This window comes from Onychomys torridus, chromosome 5, assembly GCF_903995425.1.
Source record: "Onychomys torridus chromosome 5, mOncTor1.1, whole genome shotgun sequence".
Taxonomy (NCBI): domain Eukaryota; kingdom Metazoa; phylum Chordata; class Mammalia; order Rodentia; family Cricetidae; genus Onychomys; species Onychomys torridus.
The window spans coordinates 127,368,667-127,396,289 of record NC_050447.1 but is presented as its reverse complement, the minus strand read 5'-3'; the positions used below and the strand labels follow the sequence as shown (position 1 = coordinate 127,396,289).

At 43.4% G+C, this 27,623-nt stretch overlaps 1 protein-coding gene across 1 annotated transcript; it reads left to right on the top strand.

Annotated features, from left to right (window-relative positions):
* The first annotated feature begins 246 nt into the window (after positions 1 to 246).
* On the top strand, positions 247 to 27,623 carry Thoc3 (THO complex 3). The gene is made up of 7 exons (XM_036186731.1): positions 247 to 274; positions 16,476 to 16,926; positions 17,533 to 17,689; positions 19,084 to 19,288; positions 22,866 to 23,027; positions 23,121 to 23,221; positions 27,266 to 27,623. The coding sequence occupies exons 2-7, from the start codon at positions 16,591 to 16,593 to the stop codon at positions 27,427 to 27,429; spliced, it is 1,125 nt and encodes a 374-aa protein (XP_036042624.1). The 5' UTR covers positions 247 to 274; positions 16,476 to 16,590; the 3' UTR covers positions 27,430 to 27,623.

The following is a 27,623-nucleotide window of genomic DNA, read 5'->3' as shown; positions in this document are numbered from 1 at the left end:
CAAGCCACAGCTACTTCACCTTGCTAATTCCTCAGCTGATTCTGTTTCCTCAGACTGGATGCTTCTGAGTCCCCATCCAAATGACTCTCAGCTGAACTGTGCTGCTCAAAAGCCTAAAAGCTTAACCAGCCCAAAGCTTCTAGTTTCTGGTCCTTACGCCTTATATACCTTTCTGTTTTCTATCATCACTCCCTGGGATTAAAGGCATGAGTCACCATGCTTGGCTGTATCCTTGAACAGATGGATCTCTGCCTCTGGAATGCTAGGATTAAAGGTATGTGCTACCACTGCCTATCCTCATGTTTAATATTGTGGCTATTCTGTTCTCTGACCCCAGATAAGTTTATTAGCATGCACAATATTTTGGGGAACACAATACCACCACATATTGTTGTTGTTGTTTTTCTGTGTAGCCCTGGCTATCCCTGAACTCACTCTGAAGACCAGATTGGTCTTAGAGATCTACCTGCCTCTGCCTCCTGAGTGCTGGGATTTAAGATTTGTGCCACTACCACCCAGCATTATTTATATATTCTTTTTTCTTTTCTTTTCTTTTTTTTTTTTTTCAGGATGTCTCAGTCAGTTTCTGTTGCTGTAATAAACACCATGGTCAGAAAAGCATGCAGAGGAAGGGTTGATCTTGACTTACCACTCTCAGGTCATACTCCCATCACTGAAGGAAGCCAGGGCAGGAACTTGAGGCAGGAACTCAAGCAGAAGCCTTTGAGGAACACTGCTTACTGGCTTGCTCCCCAGGGCTTGCTCAACCTGCTTTTTTTTTTTTTTTTTTAATACAACTCAGGACCACTTGCCCAGAGGGCACCACCCACAGTCAACTGGACCTTCCACATTAACCATTGATCAAGGAAATGTCCCCACAGGCTTGCCTAAAGGCCAGTCTTTATAGACCAGGCTGGCCTCAAACTCACAGAGATCCACCTGCTTCTGCCTCACCACCCAGCTGAGGTTCACCCTTTCCAGATAACTCTAACTTGTGTCAAGTGGACAGAAGAACTAGCCAGGACAGAGGAGGAATGGGGGTGGCAGCCCCTGGGGACATAAGACATTTTTGCAGTGCATGATGGGAAACAGAAGAAGGCTGCCATGGTCCAGGCAAGCAGCACCCCCACCCCAGTCCCTTGGACACGTTGTGGCATATTTGCACACACAGAGAGACACACAGCATACAAATAAATTAGTAATGTTGAAAAAGAACTCTGACTGGTAGTCTGTCATTGTACATTGGTCCAGGTTTCCCAGTGAGGAATGCCAGGTGCCTAGTATCAGCAGGGGCCTCTGAGTGTTAATAGTGTCCCTGTAGGCTCATCAGGTGTGACACAGGGGCCACCCTAGCAATGGGGGTAAAGATAACATGCTGAATGTGTGTGTTGGGAGGACCTGCAGGTATCTTGGGACTTTGTCTCAATTGCCCCATGAATCTAAAACTGCCCAATAAATACATAGTCTGGGGCTGGAGAAATGGCTATTTATATATTCTTTATTGAGTGCCTGTTGTGTGCCAGGTACCATGTAAGAAGTAAGGGCCAAAGCAATGAGCAATTTTGGTGTAGCAATATAATCTGAAATCTTAGTACACAGGTAGCTGGGGTAGGAAGTTCACTATAAATTTGAGGCCATCCTGGTCTACAGGCAAGTGCCAAGCCAGTCAATGCTACATGGTGACACCCTGTCTCAACAAACAAGCAAACAAATAAACAAACAAACTGAAACATGTAGGCAGTAAGGCAGCTATAGCCTTCATCCAAAGCATTGCAGCTGAGGAGGTATCCTTGGTTTGTGATGAAGAAAAGAAAGCCTTTCCCCCCAGTGCTGGGTGTTGGTGTCACATGCCTTAATCCTAGCAGAGGCAGGCAGATGTCTGTGAGTTCAAGGCCAGCCTGGTCTAGAGAGCTAGTTCCTGGACAGTCAGAGCCACACAGAGAGAAACACTGTCTCGAACCTACCCCCCCACCAAAAAAAAAAGTGTTCCATTCCTGTACTTTAAAAAATAATAATAAATCTTAATTAAGTTGAAAATTAAACTTGGAAAAACTATAAAATTCAAATTGAAACCACAATTAGATACTACTTCATACCCATTAAGATTATTGTTTGTTTTGTTTATTTATTTTTTTGAGACAGTGCTTCTCTGTGTTGCCCTGGCTGTCCTGGAATTCACTCTATAGACCAGGCTGGCCTCAAACTCAGAGATCTGAGTGCCTTTGCCTCCTGAGTGCTGGGATCAAAGGTGTGTGCCACCACTACCCAGCTAAATTTTTTTTTTCAGCTAAGATTTTTTTTTTTTTTGAGAGATATTATTCCTTCATAAACAAAGCTGACCTTGAACTTGTTATGTAGCCCAGAATGGCCTCCAGCTTATAATCAACCTGTCTTAATCCCAGGAATGCTGGTATTGCAGATGTGCATATAACAGATAATTCAGCCATAAAAAGTAACAAAGTTCTGATGTTTGCAACAAATGGATGAACTTTGAGGTCATTGGGCTAAGCGAAATAAGCCACACAGAAAACACCAATGAGCACTTCTCCTGTCCCCCATATCTGAAATTGAACAGTGTTACAGAACTCTGTTGTCTGGACATGACTGATATGGCTGCTGATTTTTTACACCAGAATCCGTACAAGACTGGTCCACTAACATTCCCTCATGGAAGATGGGAGGCGTGGGCTAACTAGGCTAACATGTCTCGCCCCTCCTCAGAACATTTAAGCCCTTAACAGTTGCTGGTGGGAGACTCTTCAGGGGTATAGCTGCTTTTAAGTTGCCCATATCCTGTAAGTAACCCCAGTGACGCTCATCATTCACCCAAAGCTGCACTTGGCGGAATTTTTCTTCTGTCTGTTTGTTCCCTGGTGTGAAGTCACGTGTGTTCATGTCTCCCAGAAAAGTCCTGCAGCAGTCTTTAAACTTTAAAGAAACATGTCTATGAGACCAGAAAAGGCTTGCTTCATAAGGTTCAAAACGAAAGACTGGTAGTTAAAAGCTGTAAATATTTGTCTGGCAAGGTAGGTCAATGAGTAAAGACAATCGCTGCCTGGCAACCTGAGTTCAGTTCTTTGAACCCACATGGTGAAAGTGAGAATCAACTCCCAGAAGTTGTTCCCTGACTTCCACCTGTCCTCTCTCTCTCTCAATGTAAAAACAAAGTGTACCTATTATCCATCATGTAGTGTTTATATTGGCTGATTTTTCTCTTTTTAATGACTATATCCAAAAGTCACTGTAAAAGGATGCTTCACAATTTATTTAAGCAGATACCGTGGTAAGTATTCTGTTTGCTTCTACACTTTTGGTTTTTGTTTGTTTATTAGTATACTTTTTTTTTTTTTACTATTACCAATAATGTTTCAACAACTTTTTTTTTTTGAGACTGAATGTGAGGGGTGCAGTAAAGAAACTGAAATGCCAGTCTGTAGATGAAAAGGGAAAAGTTTATTCCAAAGAGCCAAGGCAAGAGGGGGTGGTGGTTCTTCAGGGTTATAAGGGAATGGGTACCTGGGAGGAAGAGAGCCAGTGAACTGGGGTCAGGGATTTGAAGTGTATAACTTGTGAGTCCAAACTGAGGGAGCCTATAAGTCAGCTCGGACTCAGATATACTGATAGGCACCACAGGGCACATGCTAATGGGAGAGCCATATGTCCCTTTTCTTAGCAATAAGGAGAATGACTCCTTTTGGCAAGTGGGTACTAGTTTCCCAAATCCCTGAGGGAATGCTGGCTTTTGTCTAATTGCCAGAATTTGGGAAAAGGAGTTTCTTTGGACCTGACAGGCACAGATATTCACTATGTAGTTCTGGGCATGAACTCATTATGTATGCCAGACTGGCCTGGAATTCACTATGTAGAATCTACATTGTAAACAAATATGCTTTCAAACTCATAGAAATCTGCCTGCCTCTGTCCCCTGAGTGCTAGGATCAAAGGTGTGGACTACCACACAAACTGTGCTTTTCTTACTAAGTCTTGCCAGTGCAGCCACTGGGAAGTTCCTACACCTTGGAAACCAGGCTAGAGGATATGTGTATGTCATCCTTATTGCCAAATAGTATGCCAACAAAAAAGTTTGAGAGTGCTCGTTTTCCAGCCCCTGCACGCTGGTTATTTCATTCTTTAGTTCCTGTCAAGTATTAACGTCTGGCATTTGTTTTGACTCACATCTGCTTCGTTATGGGTGAAGACAAAGTTCTTTTAAATGTGCACTGTCATCTGTAGTTTTTTCTTTGAAGCTTTCATAGATCTTGCTCCCCAGGCTAATCACCCTTTTCAGTAACAATCAACGGCATTTATGTGACTAGCTAGCATGTATTAAATAAAGTATTACGTTGCCTAGATAATTTACTCAGTAGTCACCCTGTAGCAAACACTGGTTTACAGGATTACTGTGGAGCTGTAAGTGTACTGGGCTTTCTTTCCACCATGGGCAAATATCTCAAATTAGATTTTTAGAGGTGGACATAAATACTAATTTGAAGTTCAATTATTTAACTAGATGTTTAAAATAGTATTACATGATGGGGTAATGGTCCAAATTGGGGTGTAGCCTACAATAAAGATGAAGTAAACAGTTGCTCCTAACCACAAAGCCAATCATTTCTGAGTGGGAGAACTAGCAGGCTAACTGATGATAAAGTCCAAAATCATCATCTCCATTTAAGTGCTCAATACCCACCCCACCCTAGTCTGTAAACTATAGGTTTAAAAGAAAAAGACAATTTCAAGAGGATGTTGGTATTAAAACTATGATAAACTCATTCTAAATCATTTAAGTATATTGGTTTTTCTTGCCATCCTTCAAATTAGATTTTTAGAGGTAGAAATAAATACTAATTTGAAGTTGAATTACTTCTACTTTATGATGGAATAATGGTCCAAATTGTGGAGTATTTGTTGGCCATGTAATTCCAGCATTGAGCCACTTAGGGACTGTTGGACTCAAGTCACGAGCAGAGCTCTCAAGAACCTGTACACAAAACAATACATTAAACTAAAAGAATATAAGACTGATTTGGAGGAGGCTAGACTACTCACATTTCTTTGTATTTGAGTACATTATGAAATACAGAGTGAAATAGTTTTGCATTTCTGATCTGAATAGTAATGAATTGGGATGCCAATTCAGGGCCAATTGCACTAATGACCGCAAAGCCACCTTTTTGTTCAACATGATTTATTGAGGATGACATTGTATTCAACTTGACATTTCAAGAACACTGGGGCAGTTTTGAGCAGCAGGAGGTGTGCCTTGAGTTAACTGAAGATTGAAGTTATGAACACCATCTTGCAAACATAATTACCCAAATGGTCATTTCCTTTATTCACATTACTGACAGGCAAAACAAAGTAGACAAACATTTGCCGTCAGCTGGTTTGTTTTCAATCATGTGAAATGTCAATTAATTTGTTTCTTCCTTCCAAAACAAAAATCTACTCCACAAACGATGGGGTTCCGACCCCACCGTATGCACATCAGTCTTATAGACTTGCAGTAACAGGACAGCTAGATGTTTGACCTGTCAATACTCATTCCACTTAGCATAATGGTTTTTTGTTGTTCTGAGACATGGTCCTGGAACTCACTGTGTAGACAAGGCTGGTCTTTGAACTCACAGAGATCTACCTGCCTCTACCTCCTGAGTGGTGCTGGGATTAAATTAAAGGCGTGTGCCACCACTGCCTGACTCCCCCATTGTCTTCATAAACCAGTGCATTACTTCCTGGTTAGGGATCCAAGAATGAGAGTTCCCATTCATTGGATCACACAAACTTGGAGGACATTAGCAAGAGGGCTTTGTTAACTTGCCACTGCCAAGGCTCCTGGACTAAGATGAATCCATTTGTTTCAAAACCTTCTGCTGCTTTTCCTACCTATGCTGTGCGGTACAGCCACAGTTGTGTAAGGTCCCACCACCCTGAAGACAACCTGGAGAGAGGGGAGTCTCTGACCTTAGCATGAGTTGTCACATCTGAAGGCCTCTGTTGGTGCCTGCTTCTGCTGACCAAGATGACAAATAAGACAATGATGGGAAGCAGACCTCATGTAGGGAGACGCTGCCCTGGCAAAAGACAGCTTCCTGTGATTGCTGAGGTCTCTCTTCTAGGAGGTGGTGAGCCTCACTGAGATTTGTAAATTGACTGTTTGACTATGATTTCCAACAATAGGAAACCATAACCTTCCATTCCTCCAAGGCTGATGAAGCCCTGGTCATTCATGTCCACCCCCAACCCCACTTAGGAATGGCAGAATAAATCTACTATAGCTTTAGCAGTTGATTCTCTGGCTGCCTGAGGGCCTTTGAGGTTTTGCCCCAGGGCTGTGTGAGATTGCTTTGTCAGTTCCTCTAATCTCTTCCCACAGGAATTTATGATCTGTATAAAGCTTTGTGGCCCCATCTGCTTTCCAGAGAGTCCATATCACAACTACAGATTCCCTGGCAGTCATAAGATACCATGTTGTGGATAATGTCAGTCACTCACAGGCCTTTTCCTCCTCGGTTTTTGACAAGCTTTTTTGATCCTGCTGATGCACTATCAAAATTCAGTGGAGTAGTTAAAAAGGGTAGAGATGGCAGAGCTTTTTCTTTAGTTTTGTTTTTTTAATGTGTTTGAGTGTTTTGCCTATATGTTTTTGCACTGCATGAGTGAAGTGCTCTCAGAAGCCAGAAGAGGGCGTCAGATCCCCTGAAGCCAGAAGAGGGCATCAGGTCCCCTGGAGTTGGAGTTGTGAACTGTAATTCAGGTGCTGGGACTCTATAACCTGGGTTCTCTGTAAGAGCAGCCAATGCTCTTAATTTTTGAGGCATCTCTCCAGCCCCAAGATGGTGGAGATTTTAATAGTTAAAATGTATATAATTGTGTGGCCAGGTGTGGTTGTATACACTTTTAAAAGTCTCAGTACTGGGGGAAGGCAGAGGCAGGTAGATCTCTGTGAATTCAAGGCCAGTCTGGTCTACATCATGATATATATATAAAACTGTGGTATGTATACACACACACACACACATACGAGAGAGAGAGAGAGAGAGAGAGAGAGAGAGAGAGAGAGAGAGAGAGAAAACTTCCAATTTTTTTTTTTTTTTTTTTTTAGTTTTTTTTGAGACAGGGTTTCTCTGTGTAGCTTTGTGCCTTTTTCCTGGAACTCACTCTGTAGCCCAGGCTGGCCTTGAACTCACAGAGACCCACCTGCCTCTGCCTCCCAAGTGCTGGGATTAATGGCGTGCGCCACAACTGCTCGGCTGAGAACTTCCAAATCTTACCAGAGTAATTCCACCTTGCTGTAAGCTACTGTTTATTTGTCCCATGTACTATTCATTTGTTCTAAGTCATGTTTGGTCTGTATTTATGACCAGCATGATACCCAGTAAGGGTAAAGGCCAGTTTTACCTGTGCTTTGAGATCTGAGCTGTTGTCACCCTGGCTGCTATAACACTAGGCAGTGCTCTAAAACCAGGTTTATGTCAAGTCTGTTGTAGATGTAGAGCCATGTAAACAGGAGCTTGTGCTATGTGACAGAAATTTTCCTGGGGAGACTCAACACACATTTACTCACCTCAGATAGGGATCCCCTGACAAACCAGAGTATGGATACCTCCAAAGTTCAATTTGGGAAGCCAATGAGTTTCACTGGGGTGACTTACAGGAGCGGGGGTGACTTGAAGGCAGCTGCATCACCAAGGCCCACTCCAGCATGGTGACAGCTCACAAAGCTGGGAAACGAGGAGCACACTGCACAGCCTGTAGACAGATCTACAGGTTGGAGAGTGTCCTTTCTAAGTGGTTTCTACTTCCAGAGTCTTCTTTGCAGCTCAGCTCTACCTTCCTGAGAGGCACTCACATTTTCTGCTTACTCAGGCAGGAAGGGGCCTAATAAATCTGGTCAGTTTCAAGAAGTTGCTGAAGTTGTTTTGAGTTGTTTACCTTCCCATTCAATGTCTCAGAGAAAACTATGATGGCTGTTCTCAGATGTGAACTTAACTGCATCTGGAATTAACTAAAACCCAAAGGACTGGACACCCCTGTGAGAGATTTTTCTGAGGAAGACCCACTTCTAATCTTGATCTTTGGGGTGGGAAGAGCAACCTTTACTCCAGATTTTTTGAGGTGGGAAGAGCCACTTTTAGTCTGGACCACACCTTCTGCAGCCTACGTAAAAGACATAGAAGAGGAAGCTGTTCTGTTTTGCCTGCTTGCTCTTGCTCTACTAGAAAACTCATTCCTTCGTTGGCATTAGAGCCTGCTTCTCTGGGAGTCTGGAGTATACTGAGACATTCAGCCTCATGCATTGAACAAAACTACTGCATTCTTAGACTTCATGTTAGTAGATAGCCATTATTAGACTAGGTGGACCACAGCCTATAAGCCTTTCTAATAAATTTTACACACACACACACACACACACACACACACACACACACTCTTCTTTAAATTTTGTTCTTCTAGAGAACCCTAACTAATATAATGTCACAAAACAGCTTGGTAGGCAGAAGGCTGGTGACTTTGGGAAAATGCAGGTGGCTGTCGTTGTTCAGCATCCATAAGTCTAAGAAGTTCACTTTATCCATCAAGATGAACCTGAATAAATAATTCTTTCAAACACTGGTACCATCCCAGAAAGGGAGCTGATGTTAATTTTATATATCCCATCAAAAGATACACAATTATCTATCTATCATCTCTCTCTCTACACCACACACACACACACACACACACACACACACACACACACACACACAGAGAGAGAGAGAGAGAGAGAGAGAGAGAGAGAGAGAGAATGAATTCCAAGGTGATATTGTTTTTTTGCATGGGAAAAATCTCATCAATATAGTTTAAAGACTATAATTCTATCATCCCTGTAGTAAGGAAGAAATCTGTGAAATGAAGGATAAAACACTGCAAATACAAAGTCAAGACAAGACAGATATGAGTTAGACTAGACACACAAACTGGTACAGAGGAGAGACTGGAGGGACCTTTGCAAGACTTAAGGCATAACTTTGGCTTTGAACAGGGGTGTGCTCCACGTTCCCAGCTTTGTGAGCTGTCACCTTGCTGAGGTGGACCTTGGTGACGCAGCTGCCTTTGAGTCACCCCTCACCTATACTGTTAGTTATTTGGCGGCACTCTTACCCTGTGAGAAAATGTCCCAAACATGACAAATCCACAGAAGAGCTGTTTATTGAGAGAGGATAGGAAAAGAGACGTGACAGGCCTGTGTGAAACACACGTGATTAAGAGCAAAAGAGAGGAAAAGAGAAGAGAGCTGTGCAAAAATGGCGCCAGCTTTTGAAAGAGTGGGCTGTGCATGCGTACAGGAACACGAGGCTACTCCACACATGCGCATAGATTACATGGCTGCGCGCACTTTACGAAACCATGTAAAGCCACGGAGTCCTAGTCACACCACGCGAGATGTTTTGACCTGGAAATGGCTATTTTGAACCAGAAATAACTAGGCAGTCCACCAGGCAAGCCCAACTGTGTGGGCATGTTGTGACTTCATATCATATACTTCTGTAAGTCACCCCAGTGAAACTCACTGGCTTACCAAATTGAACATGGTGGCAAAGTGAAGACAGAGACAAGTCAGCTAATTCTTAAGAAGATAAACATAGGCTGGGGATTGGTTCAGTGGGTGAGCAGGCTTACTGTACAGGTGGGAGGACCTGAGTTCTACTACCCACATAAAAGCTGAGCATGGCAGGGCATGCCTGTAACCTGAGTGCTGGGGAGCAAGACCTGAGAAGAAAGGACTGATGGGGCTCGCTGGAAAACCACCAGGAAAATGAGCTTTGAAGCTATGCTAGGGAAGTGACATGTAGTGATTGGGACTCACAGCTTCATTGTTTGGTCAATTATTAATTTGTCAGTGAAGAGGTATCGTGCAGTTCTTAACTGGTAGTAAGCAAGGCAGGATGGAGAGGTCAGTTATGGATCAGTAATTGAGTTGGAATGGCCAAAGCCCAGGCTGTGCCAAGTTGTATCACTGTTGATTATAGGGAGATCTGTATCAGCACATTTTCCATTGCCATAATGAAATAACTGACTTACCCAGTAACTTATAAAGAAGAGGGGTTTTAGTTCACACTTCTGGGATAGAGAGGCCAAACTGCACGGAACAGCACTAGCTCCACTAGCTCCACTGAGGAGCCTGCATCGTCCCACCGCAGAGGCGACAAGATGGCAGTGATTGCAAGAAGGACCACGTGGTGAGACCAGAGACCATGAAAGAACTCAGGGATTGGGGTTCTTTAATCTTGGAAGAACTGACCAGGGCTGTTCTACATCAGTTTCCTCTGAGGATGCTGTCCTCGGTGACCTTCTACTATGCCACACTTGTTTTGTTTCTGCGTCAGGGTCTTACTATAAAGCCTGGAGTAGCCTCCAACTCAGTCTTCCTTTTTTGGCCTCCTGAGTCCTGGAATTAGTGATGTTGGTCACTCTACTCAGCTTAAGCCCTACTTTTGAAAGGCCCAACTATTTACCTTGATTGGGAAAAAGAATTGAGACATACATCCCAGGTTGGTCTCAAACATACTTTGTAGCATAGGATGACCTTGAATCCCTGACCCTCCTGCCTCTATCTCCTAAAGGCTGGAATTGTAGGCTTGTGTCACCACACCTGATGGGAGTGCTGGTTTGATTACAGAGTGTTAGCACCTAGCTTTGATCTGCCTTTTGTGACTGCTATCTTCTGTTTGATGTCTTATCTGAGTTCCCTAGGGATTCGAAGCCCATTGCAAACTTAGTTTAGACAACTCAGAACACTGTGGTATTCCTTTTCTGAGAATTTGCATTTGGCATTGTCCCTTTGAGGGGCTCAGATAAGAGGTTTTGGTATACAGAATTGACTTGCTAAAGTTGTGAACTGCATAACAATAAAAGGGCCCTTGGTTAAGTCTATAGAGACAATCCACCCTGCAGCAGGGAAAGGCCAAAATCATCCTTGAGGTGCCTCTGTCTTATGGACCCACGTGAACACTCACAACTGATATACAACAACACTCTTCTTTAGGGTCCACCATCTCTTAACATTGCCATATGTGCATCAAGTGTTTCTTTTTCTTTTTGCTTTCTTTCTTTCTTTTTGGTCTGGGTGCCAAGTTTTCAACACATAGATTGGAGAATAATATCCAAATCAAGTACAAAACATTCTAAAAAACAGTTAAGATTATAGTGTAACCCAAAAGACAACAGGCCTCTGCTACAAACTGGTTCCCTGTTGTTGTTTTGCAGGTGTCTCTGGAGCATGTGAAGTGGGGTGAAGGGGAAGCCATTTATCACATCAAATGGGAAGCATTTGAGGTGGATGTATGCCTTGTGCTGACTATTCCCTCTCCAGCCTTTGAGCTGATAGAGTTGTGGTGCATGGGCCCTACTTGAGGACACTGTATTGAGGAATAGGAATATGCAGGAGGGAGTCCTGACTTCAGTAGTTGCATTCATGCCCTGTGGAGATTAAGCTCTCCTCAGGCTGAGGTGTGGATTAGGAAACACAAGAGAGGATTAGGAAAGGCCAGCTCCAGAATGTGGGCACATGTGAGTCTACCAGGAGACAGACGTGTAATGTGATATGTGCATAGGCTCAGTTTAAAAAGTGGCTAGGGAAGCCAGCAGTAGTGGCTCGTACCTTTAATCCCAGCATTCAGGAGAAAAAAAAAAGTAATAAATAAATAAATAAATAAATAAATAAATAAATAAATAAATAAAGAAAGAAAGAAAGTTGTGGGTTTGTCCTAGAGTTGTCTAACAGTCTGAAAGGCAAATTCTATTGCCAGAGGCATATTCTTTTGGTCATGGAATGTGGACCTTCTGTGCAAGGAAAACCCCTCACAGAGTAGAAGGGTAGGCCCGTCTCAAAGACCAGGGAGCTGGGTACCGCACACTGGAGCGCACTGCAGACTTGGCAAACCTACGTGCAGAGCTCTTGCCTTTTCTCTGGCACTGGCACGGGCCAAGTGACGCCTCTTACTCGGAACCTGCCAGTAGTGATGGACCAGAACCACTCTGATCAGGAAGCTGTGGGCTGTGAGCAGAGGGAAGTGAGGTAGTGTCACACAGCCCCTGACACAGGGTTCTGCTTAACAAATCCCTCCCCTGGAGTGAGGTGGGGCGGCTCCCAGTGAGAGCACAGGGCTGGCAGCAGAGACCTGTCACTTGTCCCTCCCTGGCCCTCAGCTTGTTGGTCCTCCTGCTCCCCACCCCACAGCTCTTTATTAGACCAATCAGGTGTTTTATATAGGCAAAGTAACAGCTTCACAGAGTTAAACAAATGTAACATAAAAGAATGCAACACACCTTTGCATCATTAAACAAATATTCCATAGCATAAGCAAACGTAACATATCTTAAACTAATATTCCACAAGTATCTCCTTCTATTTTCAGATACTGTCTAGGTTTGGGTAGAGGTTTTCCTATCAGATAGGAAATAATAAAGAAGCTGTTACAGCCGGGTGGCGGTGGCGCATGCATGTAATCCCAGCACTCAGGAGGCAGAGGCAGGCGGATCTCTGTGAGTTTGAGGCCAGCCTGGTTTCCAAAGCGAGTTCCAGGAAAGGCGCAAAGCTACACAGAGAAACCCTGTCTCGAAAAACAAAGAAGAAAACAAAACAAAGAAGCTGTTACAGGAATTAGTTCCCCAATTTGGCACCCCATTGGTAATGGGGTCCCACAATGGTCTGGCTTTCATAGCTTGAATCTCTCAATTACTGGCTAAAGTCTTAGGAATAACATGCAAATCACACTATGCCTACAGACCTCAAAGATCAGCATAGGTAGAAAGGATGAACCAAACCCTGAAAGAAACCCAAACCAAATTAACAAGACCAATGAAGACGGAGTGAGCCCCTTTCCCTTTCCTCCTACAGGCCCCATGTACTTCTTATAGAGGGATAGAGGGCTTCTTCCATTTGAAATTCTTTTTGGCTGACATCCTCTTCTCCTACCTAGACTAGAATATGTATACTCAGCTGAATTCCCTAAGCATTCCCTTCTGCAGTCCATCCAGGCCCTGAAACTGGTCTTCAGCATGTCCTCCAAACTGTGAGAGAGACCCAGCCAAGACTCCCCATTCTTACCAGGCCAATGACGCTTTCTTCGTCTGGATTAAGAGACATTATCCAAAGACACTTGTACCTTGCTGGACCATAACCTGTGGTCCTCACCACACCTGCAGCTGTTAAGGTGCCTGGGATCACTTCCTGAATTCATCATACCCAACTCAAACAGGCAACAGACACTCCTGACCTGTGGACCATCACTTGTTCAGAGGATCCTTTAAAGATTAAATTCACCTGGTGGGATTCCAGAGGTGGATCCAGGTCCACAATTTCCAGATAAAATATAATAATATAATATACAATTATATATTTATAATAATATAAATTTGGGGTTGGAGATTTAGCTCAGTGGTAGAGCATTTGCCTAGCAAGTACAAGGCCCTGGGTTCGGTCCTCAGCTCCTATCTATCTATCTATCTATCTATCTATCTACCTACCTACCTATCTATCTATATTCCAAGTGCTATCAAACCTGGTTCCCCTTTCTACTATGTCTTTTCTGCATTGACTACTGTGCTGCATTGCTTTATGTCAACTTGACACAAACTAAAGTCATATGAGAGGAGGGAACCTCAATTAAGAAAATGCCTCCATAAGATCAAGCTATAATAGTGGCAGTGGTGGCACACTCCTTTAATCTCAGCACTTGAGAGGCAGAGGCAGATGGAGCTCTGTGAGTTCAAGGCCAGCCTGGTCTACAGAGTTAGTTCCAGGACAGCCAGGGATACAGAGCAAATCTGTCTTGACCAAAAAAAAAAAAAAAAAAAAAAAAAAAGAAAAAAGAAAAAAGAAAAAAGAAAGAAAATCAGGCTGTAGGCAAGCTCTGTAGGACATTTTATCTTCTTAATTAGTGATTGATCGGGGAGGACCTGGTCTACTGTGGTGTTTCCATCCCTGGGCTAATGGTCTGGGTTCTATAAGAAAGCAGTCTGAACAAGCCATTGGGAGCAAGCCAGTAAGCAGCACCCCTCCATGGCCTCTGCATCAGCTCCTCCCTCCAGGTCCCTGCTGGTTGAGTTCCTGGCCTGACTTCCTTTGATGAACAGAGATAGTGAAGTGTGAGCCAAATAAATCCTTTCCCCCCACAACTTGCTTTTTGGTCCCATAGTGTTTCATTGCCGCAATAGAAATGCTAACTAAGACAACTACCCAATTCTAGGACAGAAATAAATAGAAATAAATCTGTAGCAGGAAGTTTCTGTGCCCAGCCAGCAACTCCCAAATACCCAGCAGCTGCTTCCCAAATAATTGACTCGGAGGCTTAACATTACTTATAAACCCTTGGCTGGTGGCTCAGGCTTATTACTAACTAGCTTGTAGGCTTCAATTAACCCACAATTCTTGTCTGTGTTTAGCCACGTGGTTTGGTACCTTTTCTCAGTGCAACATTCTCCATCTTAGTTCCTCTGCATCTGGCCGGCATTGTCCTTCCTCTTCCCAGCATTCTTAGTTTGGTTGCCCCACCTATCCTTCCTGCCTGGCTAGAGGCCAATCAGCATTTTATTAAACCAATTTGAGTGACAAATCTTTACAGTGTATAAGAGGATTATTCCAAAGTATAAATCCCCTACGATAGGATAGTGTTTAACACCTGGGTAAAATTAGCTCATATTGTAAATACTACTGACTTTTGTCTAAAAGAGGAGTTAAATGCTGAAAGTATGTTGGGTGCATGTCTTGTTCCTGTTTGTAAACCTGTCTAGGATATTGCTAACCTAACAGGTTAACCCTTCAACAGTATCCTTAAGCTATAAAGATTTTTACAGTCAGGGAAAGGCTTCTAAAGACAAGGTAGTAGATGCAGCAGAACTCCAACCTCCCTGTGTTATAGTACATCCAAATGATTCACCCCCAGGACATCCCCAAGGGACATGGGATGGCCATATTCCTCTGCCTGAAGGATGGCTTTTCACTTGTGCACAATATGCCTATAATTATATTCCTGCTAACTTGTCTCACAACACCCTCTGTTGTTTAAGTAGACTGTTATTTCTCCAAAAGGGAGATCTCTGTGAGTTCGAGGTCAGCCTGGTCTACAGAGTGAGTTCCAGGACAGCCAGGGCTACACAGAGAAACCCTTTCTCTAAAAAACAAACAAACAAAAGAATACTTTGCTCTGTCATACGTTAGTCCTGTGACTCGGGGTAGTCCACGTGGCTTTTAACACAGGAGGTATAAGTCCCCAGTGGAAGTAAAAATATGTAATCATATGAAATATTTGAAAAAGAAAGGTAAGGAGGGAAAATTAGATAGCAAATAGTGCTCGTAACCAAAGAACCATCTCTCCATTTCCTCTGTTTTCTTTGTAAAAAATTAATTAAAAATATTATTAGCTGAGTGTGGTGGAGCACACTTTTAATCCCAGCACTTGGGAGGAAGAGGCAGGTGGATCTCTGAGTTCAAGACCAGCCTGGTCTACACAGTGAGTTTCAGGACAGGCTCCAAAGCTTCACAGAGAAACCCTGTCTTGAACCCTCCCTCCCCCGCAAAAAAAAAAATTCATGTATATGTGTGTGTGTACATGTTTGTGCCTTTGTGGGTATGTGTGCACATCTGTGTATGTGGAGGTCAGAGGACAATCTTGGAGGTCATTCCTCAGGCACCATTCAAGAGTGAGTCCTAGGGGTCTGCCCGCCTGTCTCCCCAGTGCCAGAGTTACAAGCCTGTGACGCTCAGCTGGCTTCATAGGGACATTTTCACACAAGCATATATGTTGAGTATATTCCTCCTGTGGCCCCTATTCCAAGCTCACAGCTCTTCAGCTCATCCTGGATGTTCACCATTGATTCTTTTCCAGCTGGAAATCTTTTGTTTTAAGAGAGATGTAAGAAGTGGGAGGATCTGAGATGTGTGTAGCATACACAAATGGTCATTTTACTTTTCACTTCTTTTAAAACTTACTATCATACATATGCAATATATCCTAAAAACCAAGATCAAAAGACAAAACAAAAACCCTAAACGAACCAAACTCCCAATCAACCTTGCCCAACCCAAACCAACAAACCCACACCTCTTATCAACTCCTTACTTCCACAAACAGCTAACCTTTCTCCGGAAGTGAGAACTTGCTTTGAGGGATGAGGGCCTTGTAGTGAAAAACAACTATAGAAAAAGAATATTTTAGCGTGCCTTCAATCCCAGCACCGGCGGCAGGAGGATCTTTGAGTTAGAGGACAGCCCGATCTACAGAGTGAGTTCCAGGACAGGCACCAAAATTACACAGAGAAACCCTGCCTTGGGGGGGGGGGGGGGGGGGGGGGGGGATGGGGCTAAAGAAAAAAGATATTTTACTGGTAGGTAAACTAAACTGGAGGCTTTATCTTGCTTCTCTTCTTTGTATAAGCGAGACTATAAAAAAACAGGTAAGAAGACCATTAAATAGTTGTACTCTTCCTAGGGACCAATCATTGCTGTTTCAAAAGGTAAAGGTGGACTCGCGTTGCATGCCGGGATTTGCAGTCCCAGGGCAGGTGAAACGCGCCTGCGCAGAGTGACGGCGCTCTTCTCAGCGCATGCGCTCGGCAGCGGCGCCAGGCCCGGTTGTCTCCGGCTGCCGGTTCGCGGTCCTTGCTGAGGAGGTTATGGCGGTACCCGCGTCGATCCTTGGGCCCCCGCCGGTCGGCCAAAGCGGCCCCGGCTCGATGGCGTCCTGGTGCTCTGTGAGCAGTGGCCCGTCTCGCTACGTGCTCGGGATGCAGGAGCTGTTCCGAGGCCACAGCAAGACGCGCGAGTTCCCGGCGCACAGTGCCAAGGTGCACTCCGTGGCTTGGAGCTGTGACGGCCGTCGCTTGGCCTCGGGGTCCTTCGACAAGACTGCCAGCGTGTTCTTGTTGGAGAAGGACCGGCTGGTAAGCTTGTAGGGCTTAACCCTGGTCGGGAAGAGGACTGTTGTGTAGAGGAAGAGAATGCAGGAGGGGGCGGAGGAATGGCTAGGAGCGTGACTTGTGGGTGGTGATGAGGAGGGATGTGGTGGGACTGGAAGAGGTGGGGTGAGTTGGGAGGAAAGCTGAGTGTGAACATAGTGGCTGTATGAGGTGTGGCGAAGAGGCTGTGGCCAGGGGAGATTGAATCAGTTGGCCGGGAGTGGTGAGGGTCTAGAAGAGTCCTGGGAAGGAAGCTCTGGCGGGGAGTGGCTAGGAACTGATGGAGTGGTAGAGTCCTTAGGGTGTCGAGGAGGTTTTATTTGATGATAGCACATCCTTTGGGAATGGACAGGTGGGTTGGGATGATGGTGGTGGTAAGAGAGAAAAGAAGGGAGGGCAGGAAGGGCAAGAGAGAGACCCAGTGTTGAAGCTCAGCACTTCACAGGGGTTGAAGTTTTGGAAGGGACTGGATTCTTTTGAACTATCCAGATCTTTGCTGTTTCCAAGGTACCACCATTTGGATGAAGGTTAAGTTGCATGTGGAGGCATGTACATCTGTGTGAAGTGGCATCTGGATTCTGTTCTTTTAAGGTCAAAGAAAACAACTACCGGGGACATGGAGATAGTGTGGATCAGCTCTGTTGGCACCCAAGCAACCCTGACCTCTTTGTCACTGCATCTGGAGATAAAACCATCCGCATCTGGGATGTGAGGACTACAAAATGCATTGCCACCGTGAACACTAAAGGTGACTTCAGAGGGAGGAGCCTAACTGGTGCTTGTCGCCATGGGTTATCAGGGTATATGTGTCTGCCTGGACAAGGAAGAATAGAGTCTGAGCACTTCTTTCACCAGCTGTAGTAACTGTCGCCCAGAGTGGGTGGGAGAGCAATGCAAACAGTACAAAGAAGAGCAGAATGGGCGAAGCCTGGGGAATTTGGGAGATTCTGGCAGGTTAGAATGATCTTGGTTTCAAATAAATGATTGGAAAGTTGTGCATTACTTCTAAACGCTGTGTTCATGTCATTTAGTATCCTGTAAATCTTGAGTCTATCATAATTGACTCTAAGAGGTCATTTAAAATTTTTTAAAGAAGCATTTTTTGTTGCTTTTAGATTTTTTTTTTTGAGACAAGGTTTCTCTGTAGCTTTGGAGGCTGTCCTGGAACTCGCTTTGTAGACCAGGCTGGCCTCGAATTCACAGAGATCCACCTGCCTCTGCCTCCCGAGTGCTGGGATTATAGGCGTGCACCACCACTGCCTGGCTAGATTTTTTTATTTTCATGTGTGTGTCCCACATGTGTGTAGGTGCTAGAAGAAGGCATCTCATCCCTTATAAATGTATTTACATCTGGTTGTGAACTATGGGTGCTAGGAATTTAACTTGGGTCCCTAGAAAATAGCAGTGTTCTTAAGTGCCGAGCCAGATGCTCCAGCCCCACAACAAAAAAATTTTTTTAAAAAAGATTTATTTATTTATTATTATGTATACAGAAGAGGGTGCCAGATCTCATTACAGATGGTTGTGAGCCACCATGTGGTTGCTGGGAATTGAACTCAGGACCTCTGGAAGAGCAGTTGGTGCTCTTAACCTCTGAGCCATCTCGCCAGCCCTCTTTTTTTTTTTTTCTTAAAGCATTTTTGTTTTCTTTTCTTTTGTTTTTGTTTTTTGAGACAAGGTTTGTCTGTGTAGCCTTGGATGTCCTAGAACTGATCTGTATACCTGCCTGCCTGCCTCTGCCTCCCGAGTTCTGGTATTAAAGGTGTGTGACACCACCACCCAGCTCCCACAACAAAATTCTTGACACACATTCTGATAGATTTTAAAATGCATTATAGATAATAAAGTGTGAAAAAAATGGCATTTTTGATTCAATGAAGTTGAACATTTTAACTTAATGTGTTCAGTGTGGACAACTCCTGGACTTTGATGACAAGACTGGTACCTGGGAGTGGAATGATGTGATGCTTTTGACAAATGTTAGATTCACAGTTACCACTTGGTCAGCGGTAGGTTCCTTCTGTTGACCTGGTGATTTGAGCCCTGAAGATGGCTCTGCTCTTCCTTCTAGGATAGCAGAATAAGCTTCTGGAGGAGAATGGAAAGGATGGTGTTGCTGATGGATTGTATCTGGGTTCCTAGGGGAGAACATTAATATCTGCTGGAGTCCCGATGGGCAGACCATTGCTGTGGGCAACAAGGATGATGTTGTGACCTTTATTGATGCCAAGACACACCGTTCCAAAGCAGAAGAGCAGTTCAAGTTTGAGGTCAATGAAATCTCCTGGAATAACGACAATAACATGTTCTTCCTGACCAACGGCAATGGTTGTATCAACATTCTCAGGTGAGGGGGTTCTGGCTTGGGGGACTGTCATACCTCTGCACTGGGTACTGTGTCAGGTACAGAGATGAGGTAGGGGTGAGCCTATCCTAAAAGACTTGAAGAGTGTTAGTCCTAGTTTCTTTTAGGCACATTTGAGCCAGATATTCTGGATTTTATTAAGTTCTTACTGATATTGATTGTGTTGTCCTATTTGACTGACAAGTTAACTGAGGTTTGTAAAGGTTCACTTAATTATCAGGTAACTGGTCCAGGGACTTAATGTGCCTTAGAGTGGCTAATTCACTCCCTTAATATTTCAGCTTAAATACCATTTTCCCTCTAGCAGAATCCCTTCCATCCTTTTTTTTTGTTTGTTTTTCTTTTTTTGAGACCGGTTTCTCTGTAACAATCCTGGCTGTCCTGGAACACACTTTATAAACTTCCATCTTTCTATCCTGCTTTCTCTCCAAGATTAGAGGAAGGTTTTAGTGTATCTTTTTTTTTCAAATTAAACTCATTTATTAGTTGACTTAGACATTATATCACAACAACAGAAAAGGAATTAACAAAAATCCATAAAGTTTTACACCTGAATTAATTATTTCATACAATATAAGAGAAGTACCAAATCTAAAAGGGTTTATTATCATGTAAATTCATAGTGCAAGTTTTACAGCTCTAGAGGGAAAGGTAACCTGACTATCAGAAGTCAGGCTATACCTAGTGTGGTTGGAGAGCAACCTAGAGATGCGAAAGGAAGGTATCCTAGATACTTACAGCTCTGAAGAGAAAGAACACTGACTGTTGGAAGTCAGGCAATACCTTCAGCTGTGAAGGAAAGATAGCCTGGATACCTACAGCTGAGAGGCAAAAGGTATCCTGACTATTGAGAAGTCAGGCTATACCTGAAGCTCGATTTCAGTGGGGAATTGTTTCCCCACAGAATGTCATAATCCTACTCCTCTCCAAAAGGGAGCTGTTACAGCTGGGCTCTGTACCACTCTGCTAAGAGAGTTCCCCAGGAGAGATGTCCATTCCTGCTCTGCTCCACTCCCCTGAGGGAGTTCCTCAGCAGACCTGTCAAATATTTCTCTGCTCTGCTCTACTAAAGAGTTTCCAGCAGGGAGGTCCATTTCTTCTCTGCTCCAGCCCAAATTGTTACTTCTATGCTTCACTCAAGTAAAGGGGAAATTGCTACAGAAATGTAACAGTCTCTGATGAAAAGTTATGCTCCCCTTCTTTAAGAGAGTTTGCCAGTAAAGGTGTCTATTGCTTCTCTGATCCAATCAAACAGTGAGTTTCTGATCTGCTTCCATGAAAGGTCTCCACTTTCAACACATTCAAGGGATTTATTTGAGAGGAAGTAATCCAGGAGAGTGGCTGCTTCTTCCAGGGTGGAAAAAGGGCAGCTGCCACCTGAACAGACACTGGGCTTGAGAAAGCTCAAAGATTGGCTGGGTTTCATGCTCAGGAATTGGATGGTTTTGTTCTTAGTTTGTCAAGGGTAGAGTGTGCTTCTTTGGCTCTGGTTTCAGGTCCAAAGTGTGTTTCTTTCACTGGCCCCTTTTAACATTTTGGGTCTGCTTTTGTTATGCCCAGATCATGGGGACCCCCAAAAGACAACCACTGAGACCGAATCCCACATGTAAAAGCAAAGAACCTTTATTCTCTTCAAGCTCTGAGCTTGGTCTCTGTCTGATGTAGTGGTGAGAGCAGAGAGCCCTGAGCTTAGGTGGGGTGGGGTTTTTATCATAGCAGAGGGTGGGGTGAGGGGATTTCCAGGGTTCAGGACCCTGATTGGCTGACATTTGTCTAGGGGCATCAGTAAAACAAAAGTAGGTATGTGCTAGGCTCAAGTACATCTGACCACCTTATCTTAACGGTTGGAATGTTTGGGATGTCATGTACTTCCTCATCCCTGGGTAGATCCCTGGGTGGTATCAGCTTAAGGCTTTTCCTGGATCTGGGTGTTGCCTGCCAGTAAGCCTGTCACAGAAGCTGTGTCTAGGCCCTTAAGCCTGTCATGGATGCTGTGTGATCAAGCTGTTTTGGGGTCCCTCCACAGTTTCAGGGTCAGGGTATGTTTTTCCCTCTGATTTTAGGGGCAAAGGGTGTGTCTTTCACTGGCTCTATTTTCAGGGTCACCGGGCGGTGGTGGCATACGCCTTTAATTCCAGCACTCAGGAGGCAGAGGCAGGTGGATTGCTGTGAGTTTGAGGCCAGCCTGGTCTCCAAAGCGAGTTCCAGGAAAGGCACAAAGCTACACAGAGAAACCCTGTCTTGAAAAACCAAAAAAAAAAAAATCTATTTTCAGGGTCAGAGTATGTTTCTGCATCTGGCCCGTCTACCCTAACATAAGCCTTCAAAATTCATAAATTCATTTTTTTCAATGAGTTTGCTGGTGCAAACAATATAAAAACAGACATCAATCATAATACTTGAATAGTTTGTTGACACTATGTCAAATATTTTCTATAGGATACATACTCTTCTATAACTGATTATAAGTGTTTTGGCTAAAGATCTTACCAACTACTTTATAATTAAATGCCCTCAGTATCTTTTTCAGATAGACTATTGTAATATGGAAAGGCTTTAACAGATTGATTGCACACAAAAAGTTTTACTCCTGTATACTGTGCAAAACTTTAACATACTGACTATATTTATAGGGTTTCTCTGAAGTAAGATTTTTTTTCTCATGATTTTGAAGATTACTGATACATGTAAAGGCTTTACTACACTGATTATATTCATAGGTTTTTCTCTCCAGTATGTGTTTGTTTATGCCTTTGAAGATGATTGTGTGATGCAAAGGTTTTGTTACACTGATTACATTCATAGGTCTTCTCTCCAGTATGTGTTCTGTGATTTGAAGATTACTGTGTTGTGGTTTTAGTATATCTTATGTACTTCCTGTGGAAGCATTTCTTAATTCTGTATCATAATGTGCATTTTATTTATCTCTATCTCTCATTATACTAGCAATGTCATGGCAGAAAGGACTGTGCTTGTCTTATTTTCCATTGAATTGTATAACTTAATGCCTGTCTTAGTAGTGGGATCTCAGTGGATATTTGTTCTATAAGTAAATGAAAATGAGCAATGCAGGGCAAGGGGCACAGATGCTGTGGAGGAGAGGTAGAAGTTTGCTGTGAATCCCAGGTTAAACCAAACAAAAGAAAGTTCATCATGTTGGCTGTGGACATTGGAGGAGTTACACATTTATGAACTTGTAGGTACTTTACTGTGCTTTCTTGTATTTGTTGTGTTGGATAGTTTTGCTAGGTATAATAGTCCTGCTTCATTTTCTTGCTTGTGTGTCATAGGTGTGCCACTCTTACTTTTGTTTTGCTACAAAGTGGGGTTCTCAGAAAGTCCAGAGAGGATGTAATTTTCTGTGAAGTCCAGTAACCTCACTAGTTTTTCTTGGTGTTAAATGGTATAGGTTCATTTACCTAGGCCTGTGTTGTGCTCTTGTAGTGGCTTGAGCAGATCTTTTTTTTTTTTTTTCTCAAGTAGGGAAGTTTTTGTTGTTGTTGTTTTCTTTCAGTGTTTAGTTTCCTGCACATTGATGGCTATGTGTCTTGTTTCTCAGCTACCCTGAACTAAAGCCTGTGCAGTCCATCAATGCCCATCCTTCTAACTGCATTTGTATCAAGTTTGACCCCATGGGGAAATACTTTGCCACAGGAAGTGCAGATGCTTTGGTCAGCCTCTGGGATGTTGATGAATTAGTGTGTGTGCGGTGCTTTTCCAGGTAAGTAATTTGGTCATACTTTTCCTATTGGATAAATTAGCTGTTCCTTCCCTTTTTGGGGTAATTCTGATGTTTCTGTCTGTCCTCTCCTAGATTGGATTGGCCTGTGAGGACCCTCAGTTTTAGCCATGATGGGAAAATGCTGGCATCGGCCTCAGAGGACCATTTCATTGACATAGCTGAAGTAGAGACAGGTAACTTAGTTTGGATCCTTTGTGTTTGATGTCCAGCCACAGGCCTTTTCTTGTCATGTTTTAACTCTGCATGCCGCTGCTTCACCAGCATTATCAGAAATGGATTTGTCTTGTTGAGACAAGCTTGTTGATGTGTCTTATCATTTTCATGTAGTGATGGGATAAAAAAACAGGAGGAAAGTGCCAGGTTTGGAGGGAAGTGCTGTAGGAAAATACTTTGCATTGCATTAGTTCGTCCATTATAAAAAGTGTATTTTTTTTCTGAGACGGTCTCATTTTGTAACTCTAACTGGCCTGAACCTCTGATGTAGATGAGGCTGGCCTTGAACTTAGAGAGATCCATCTGTCTTTGCTTCCTGAGTGCTGGGATTAAAGTGATTTACATCATCATGACTGGCTAAAAAGCTTTTTAAATAACAGCTGGGCATTTGTGCGAATTGCCCCCCCCCAAACCCTGCTGCCCCCTTTCTGACCTCTCACGACAGTTTTTTGTGTTCCCCAGCTGGCTTCTACTTTGAAGTAATTTGTAAGTACATGATTTTATGTATCTGTAAAATCTAGGACCCCCCCCCCAATGAGAGAAAACATGGAATATTTGTGTTGATTTTTGCATAATTATCACCCAGTTGTGATAGTCTTTAGCTTGGTGTCTTTTCCTGTAGCTATGGAGCTTCCTGGAGAAAGGATGCTCTGGCTCACAGTTAGGTTACAGCCCATTATAATGGGGGCGGGACAGAACATTGCTTCATGGCCAGGAGCAGAGAGCCATGGATAAATGCCTGTGCTCAGCTTCCTTTCTTTCATTCAGTCTAGGAACCAGCCCCCGAAACTCACATTCTGGTGGGTCTTTGCACCTCAAGGAACTCAGTTAAGAAAGCCCCTCACAGGCATGCCTCATCGAGACAGAAGTCCTTCACAGGTTGTTGACAATTCAGACTGGCCAGAACACTACAGCATGTATAAATACTCTGAGAGGATAGTGGACCTGTGTGTTAAAGAGCTGCTTATTAGTCTTGGGTGAGCATTGCCAGCTGCTATTCAGCAATGCAGGGCCTTTAGGGCAAACTCTCATGCAACCTTGGGTATAATATAGGTATAGAGCAGGTATACAAACCAGTCACTGATAATAAGTGTTTCTGGGTGAGCTCAGGTCAGCAGGTTTGCTTGGTAAATGCCATTATCTGATGAGCTACTTTGCCAGCTTCACTTGTTTGGGGTCCATAATTTAGAGATAACTATTGCTATTTTTTTGTACATTTCAGTCTTATTTTTTCTATATATTTTTTTATTGGAGTAAATAACATTAGGTATAATTTCTGAATATTTTTGTTAGTTAAGTTTGAAACAAGGTAAGAATGGATTTTGATTTTATTCCTGATAATGTATAGAGTAGAACTTCATTTTAATAGTTATTTCAGACATACCACCAGTTTGCAGTTGTCTGTTTGAACTGGTGGCCTGGGATTGTAGCACAGTCTCACGTAGTCAGCACTGTATGTCATTTATTGATTAAGCTTTGCAGTAAATTATCGGGGTATTTATTCTAGTTAGGGTTACTATTGCTGTGATTAAACACTATGACCAAAGCAATTTGGGGTTCATTTGGCTTACACTTCTATATCACTGTTCATCAAAGGAAGTCAGGATAGGAACTCCAACAGGGCAGGAAGCTGGAGGCAGCAGCTGATGCAGAGGCCATGGAGGAGTGCTGCTCACTGGGTTATTTCTTACGGCTTGCTTAGCCTGCTTTCCTATAGAAACTAGGACCTTCAGCCCAGGAATGGCCCTACCCAAAGTGGTTGGGACCATTCCCTGTAGTAGAATAATAATAATGATGATGATGATAATGATATAATATAATATATAATAATAATATTAACATTATTATTATTATTATTATTATTTTATTTTTTTTCGAGACAGGGTTTCTCTGTAGCTTTGGAGCCTGTCCTGGACTAGCTCTGTAGACCAGGCTGGCCTCGAACTCAGAGATCCACCTGCCTCTGCCTCCCGAGTGCTGGGATTACAGGTGTGCGCCACCACCACCCAGCATTAGAATATTATTTGAAGGAGTGTTACTTTTACTTATGTTACATTTGTTTAACTCTGTGAAGCTGTGTTACTGTGCCTGTGTAAAACACCTGATGGTCTAATAAGGAGGAGGACTCCAGGGGCCAGCCACCCAGCTCCCAAATAAATCACACATGGAGGCTTATTTTTAATAATGAATGCCTGGCCTTAGCTTGGCTTAGTTTCTAGCCAGCTTTTCTTAACTTATCTTGACTACCTTTTGCCTCTGGGCTTTTCCCGTTCTCTTACTTCTGTAAATCTTACTCTTACTCTGTGGCTAGCTGGGTGGCTGGCTCCTGGAGTCCTCCTCCTTCTCTGGCTCCCAGTTCTCCTCCCTGCCCAGATTTCTCCCTCTATATAGTCTCTCTGCTTGCCAGCTCTGCCTATCCTTTCTCCTGCCTTGCTATTGACCATTTACGCTTTATTAGACCATCAGGTGTTTTACACAGGCACAGTAACACAGCCTCACAGAGTTAAGCAAATGTAACATAAGTAAAAGTAACACCCCTTAAAATAATATTCTACAACACTTCCCCATCAATTACTAATTAAGAAGATGCCCGATAGGTCTGCCTGCCACCAGAACTTATGCAAGCATTTTCCCAATTGAAGCTCCCTCCTCTCCAGTGACTCTAGCTTGTGTCAAGTTGACATAAAGTAGCCAGCACAGTTTTCAGTTTGTAAGGCTGCATGGTTACCTGGGAAACAGTTCAGGCTTTTCCATGATTACATTGGTTTTCTTGAGTTGTGTGAATTTTTTGTCTTAACTAAACCCATAACAAATGATATAGAATTAACACCTAAAGAAAAGTGAGAGTTGGGGTGGGGATTTAGCTCAGAGGTAGAGTGCTTGCCTAGCACACGCAAGGCCTGGGGTTCAATCCTCAGCTACACACACACACACACACACACACACACACACACACACACACATACACACACACACACACACACACACACACTCACACACACACACATACACACACATACACACACACATACACACACACACACACTCACACACACACACATACACACACACACTCACACACACACACACACACTCACACACACACTCACAAAGAGAAAAGTGAGAGTTGGAGTAGCGAGTGCCTCTGGGTTTGTCCACATAGCTTAGAAATTATTCAGACAAACTATAGATAGCTGTCCCTGACATAGAATTACTTTAAATACTTCATATATAAACATAAAAATATGTACTTATATGTAAACATATACATGCATACATCTTCATAGTATACAATATAATTCGTTGGCCATACAGTTGACCTGTTAGATGTGCACTGCACTATAAATCATTTGTAAAAATTAGAAAAAACCATTTATTTGACGTGTATGGCTATTTTGCCTGCATGTATTTCTACATCGTGTGTGTGTGTTTTGCTCATAGTGGCCAGAAGAGGGGGTTGGATTCCTGGGTGTTGGATCTCTTTAGACTGGTTAAACATGGCTGTGAGCTGCCATGTAGGTGCTGGGAGTCGAACCTGGGTCCTTTAGAAAAGCAGCATTAGCTGCTAAGAGCATCACTCCAGCTCCTGACCTTGTAATTCTTAACTCTTAAGTTAGAGTGAAAAATTGGAGCAGACCTGAAAGAAATCATGTATAATTTCAACAAATTAGGAAAGTAAACTTTTGGGAAAAATTATTTGCAAGGTTTGTGGTGTGCGACGCGTTTCTTTGAGGAACTCTGTGCTGTTTCTTTAGATGTCGCTTTGTTAAGACACCACTCCCCTCTCATTCATAAAACATTTTAAAACTGCCTCGCGGGGCTGTCATTGGCATCCAGGAAAGGACAGGCTGTCTCTAAGGTGCTTAGCAAGTGGTAGCTGTTCACTGTTTTTCTAGGGAGCACAGAGCAGAGGTTCAGAGCCAGCCACCTACTCGTGTGTGACATCTCTGTGAGTGCTTGATGAACGTGCTGCTTAGTAACATTCTTTATGTTGTTTTCTATAGGAGACAAGCTGTGGGAGGTGCAGTGTGAGTCCCCGACTTTCACCGTGGCTTGGCACCCCAAGCGGCCTCTCCTGGCATTCGCCTGTGATGACAAAGACGGCAAATACGACAGTAGTCGGGAAGCGGGGACTGTGAAGCTCTTTGGGCTTCCCAATGACTCCTGAGAGGAGGGCCTGACAGGGAGGGGCCAAGGCCTGCCTTTGTATAGTTTGGTCTGTTCTCTTGGACTTTGTGGACACTCCAAATGTTTATAAATTGTCGCAAGTTACAAAACCTTCGGTCAGACTGTGCATCCCGAATCCTCTCTGTGGTGCTGAGAATTGAACTGGCCTTACACCACTAAGCTAAATCCCCACCC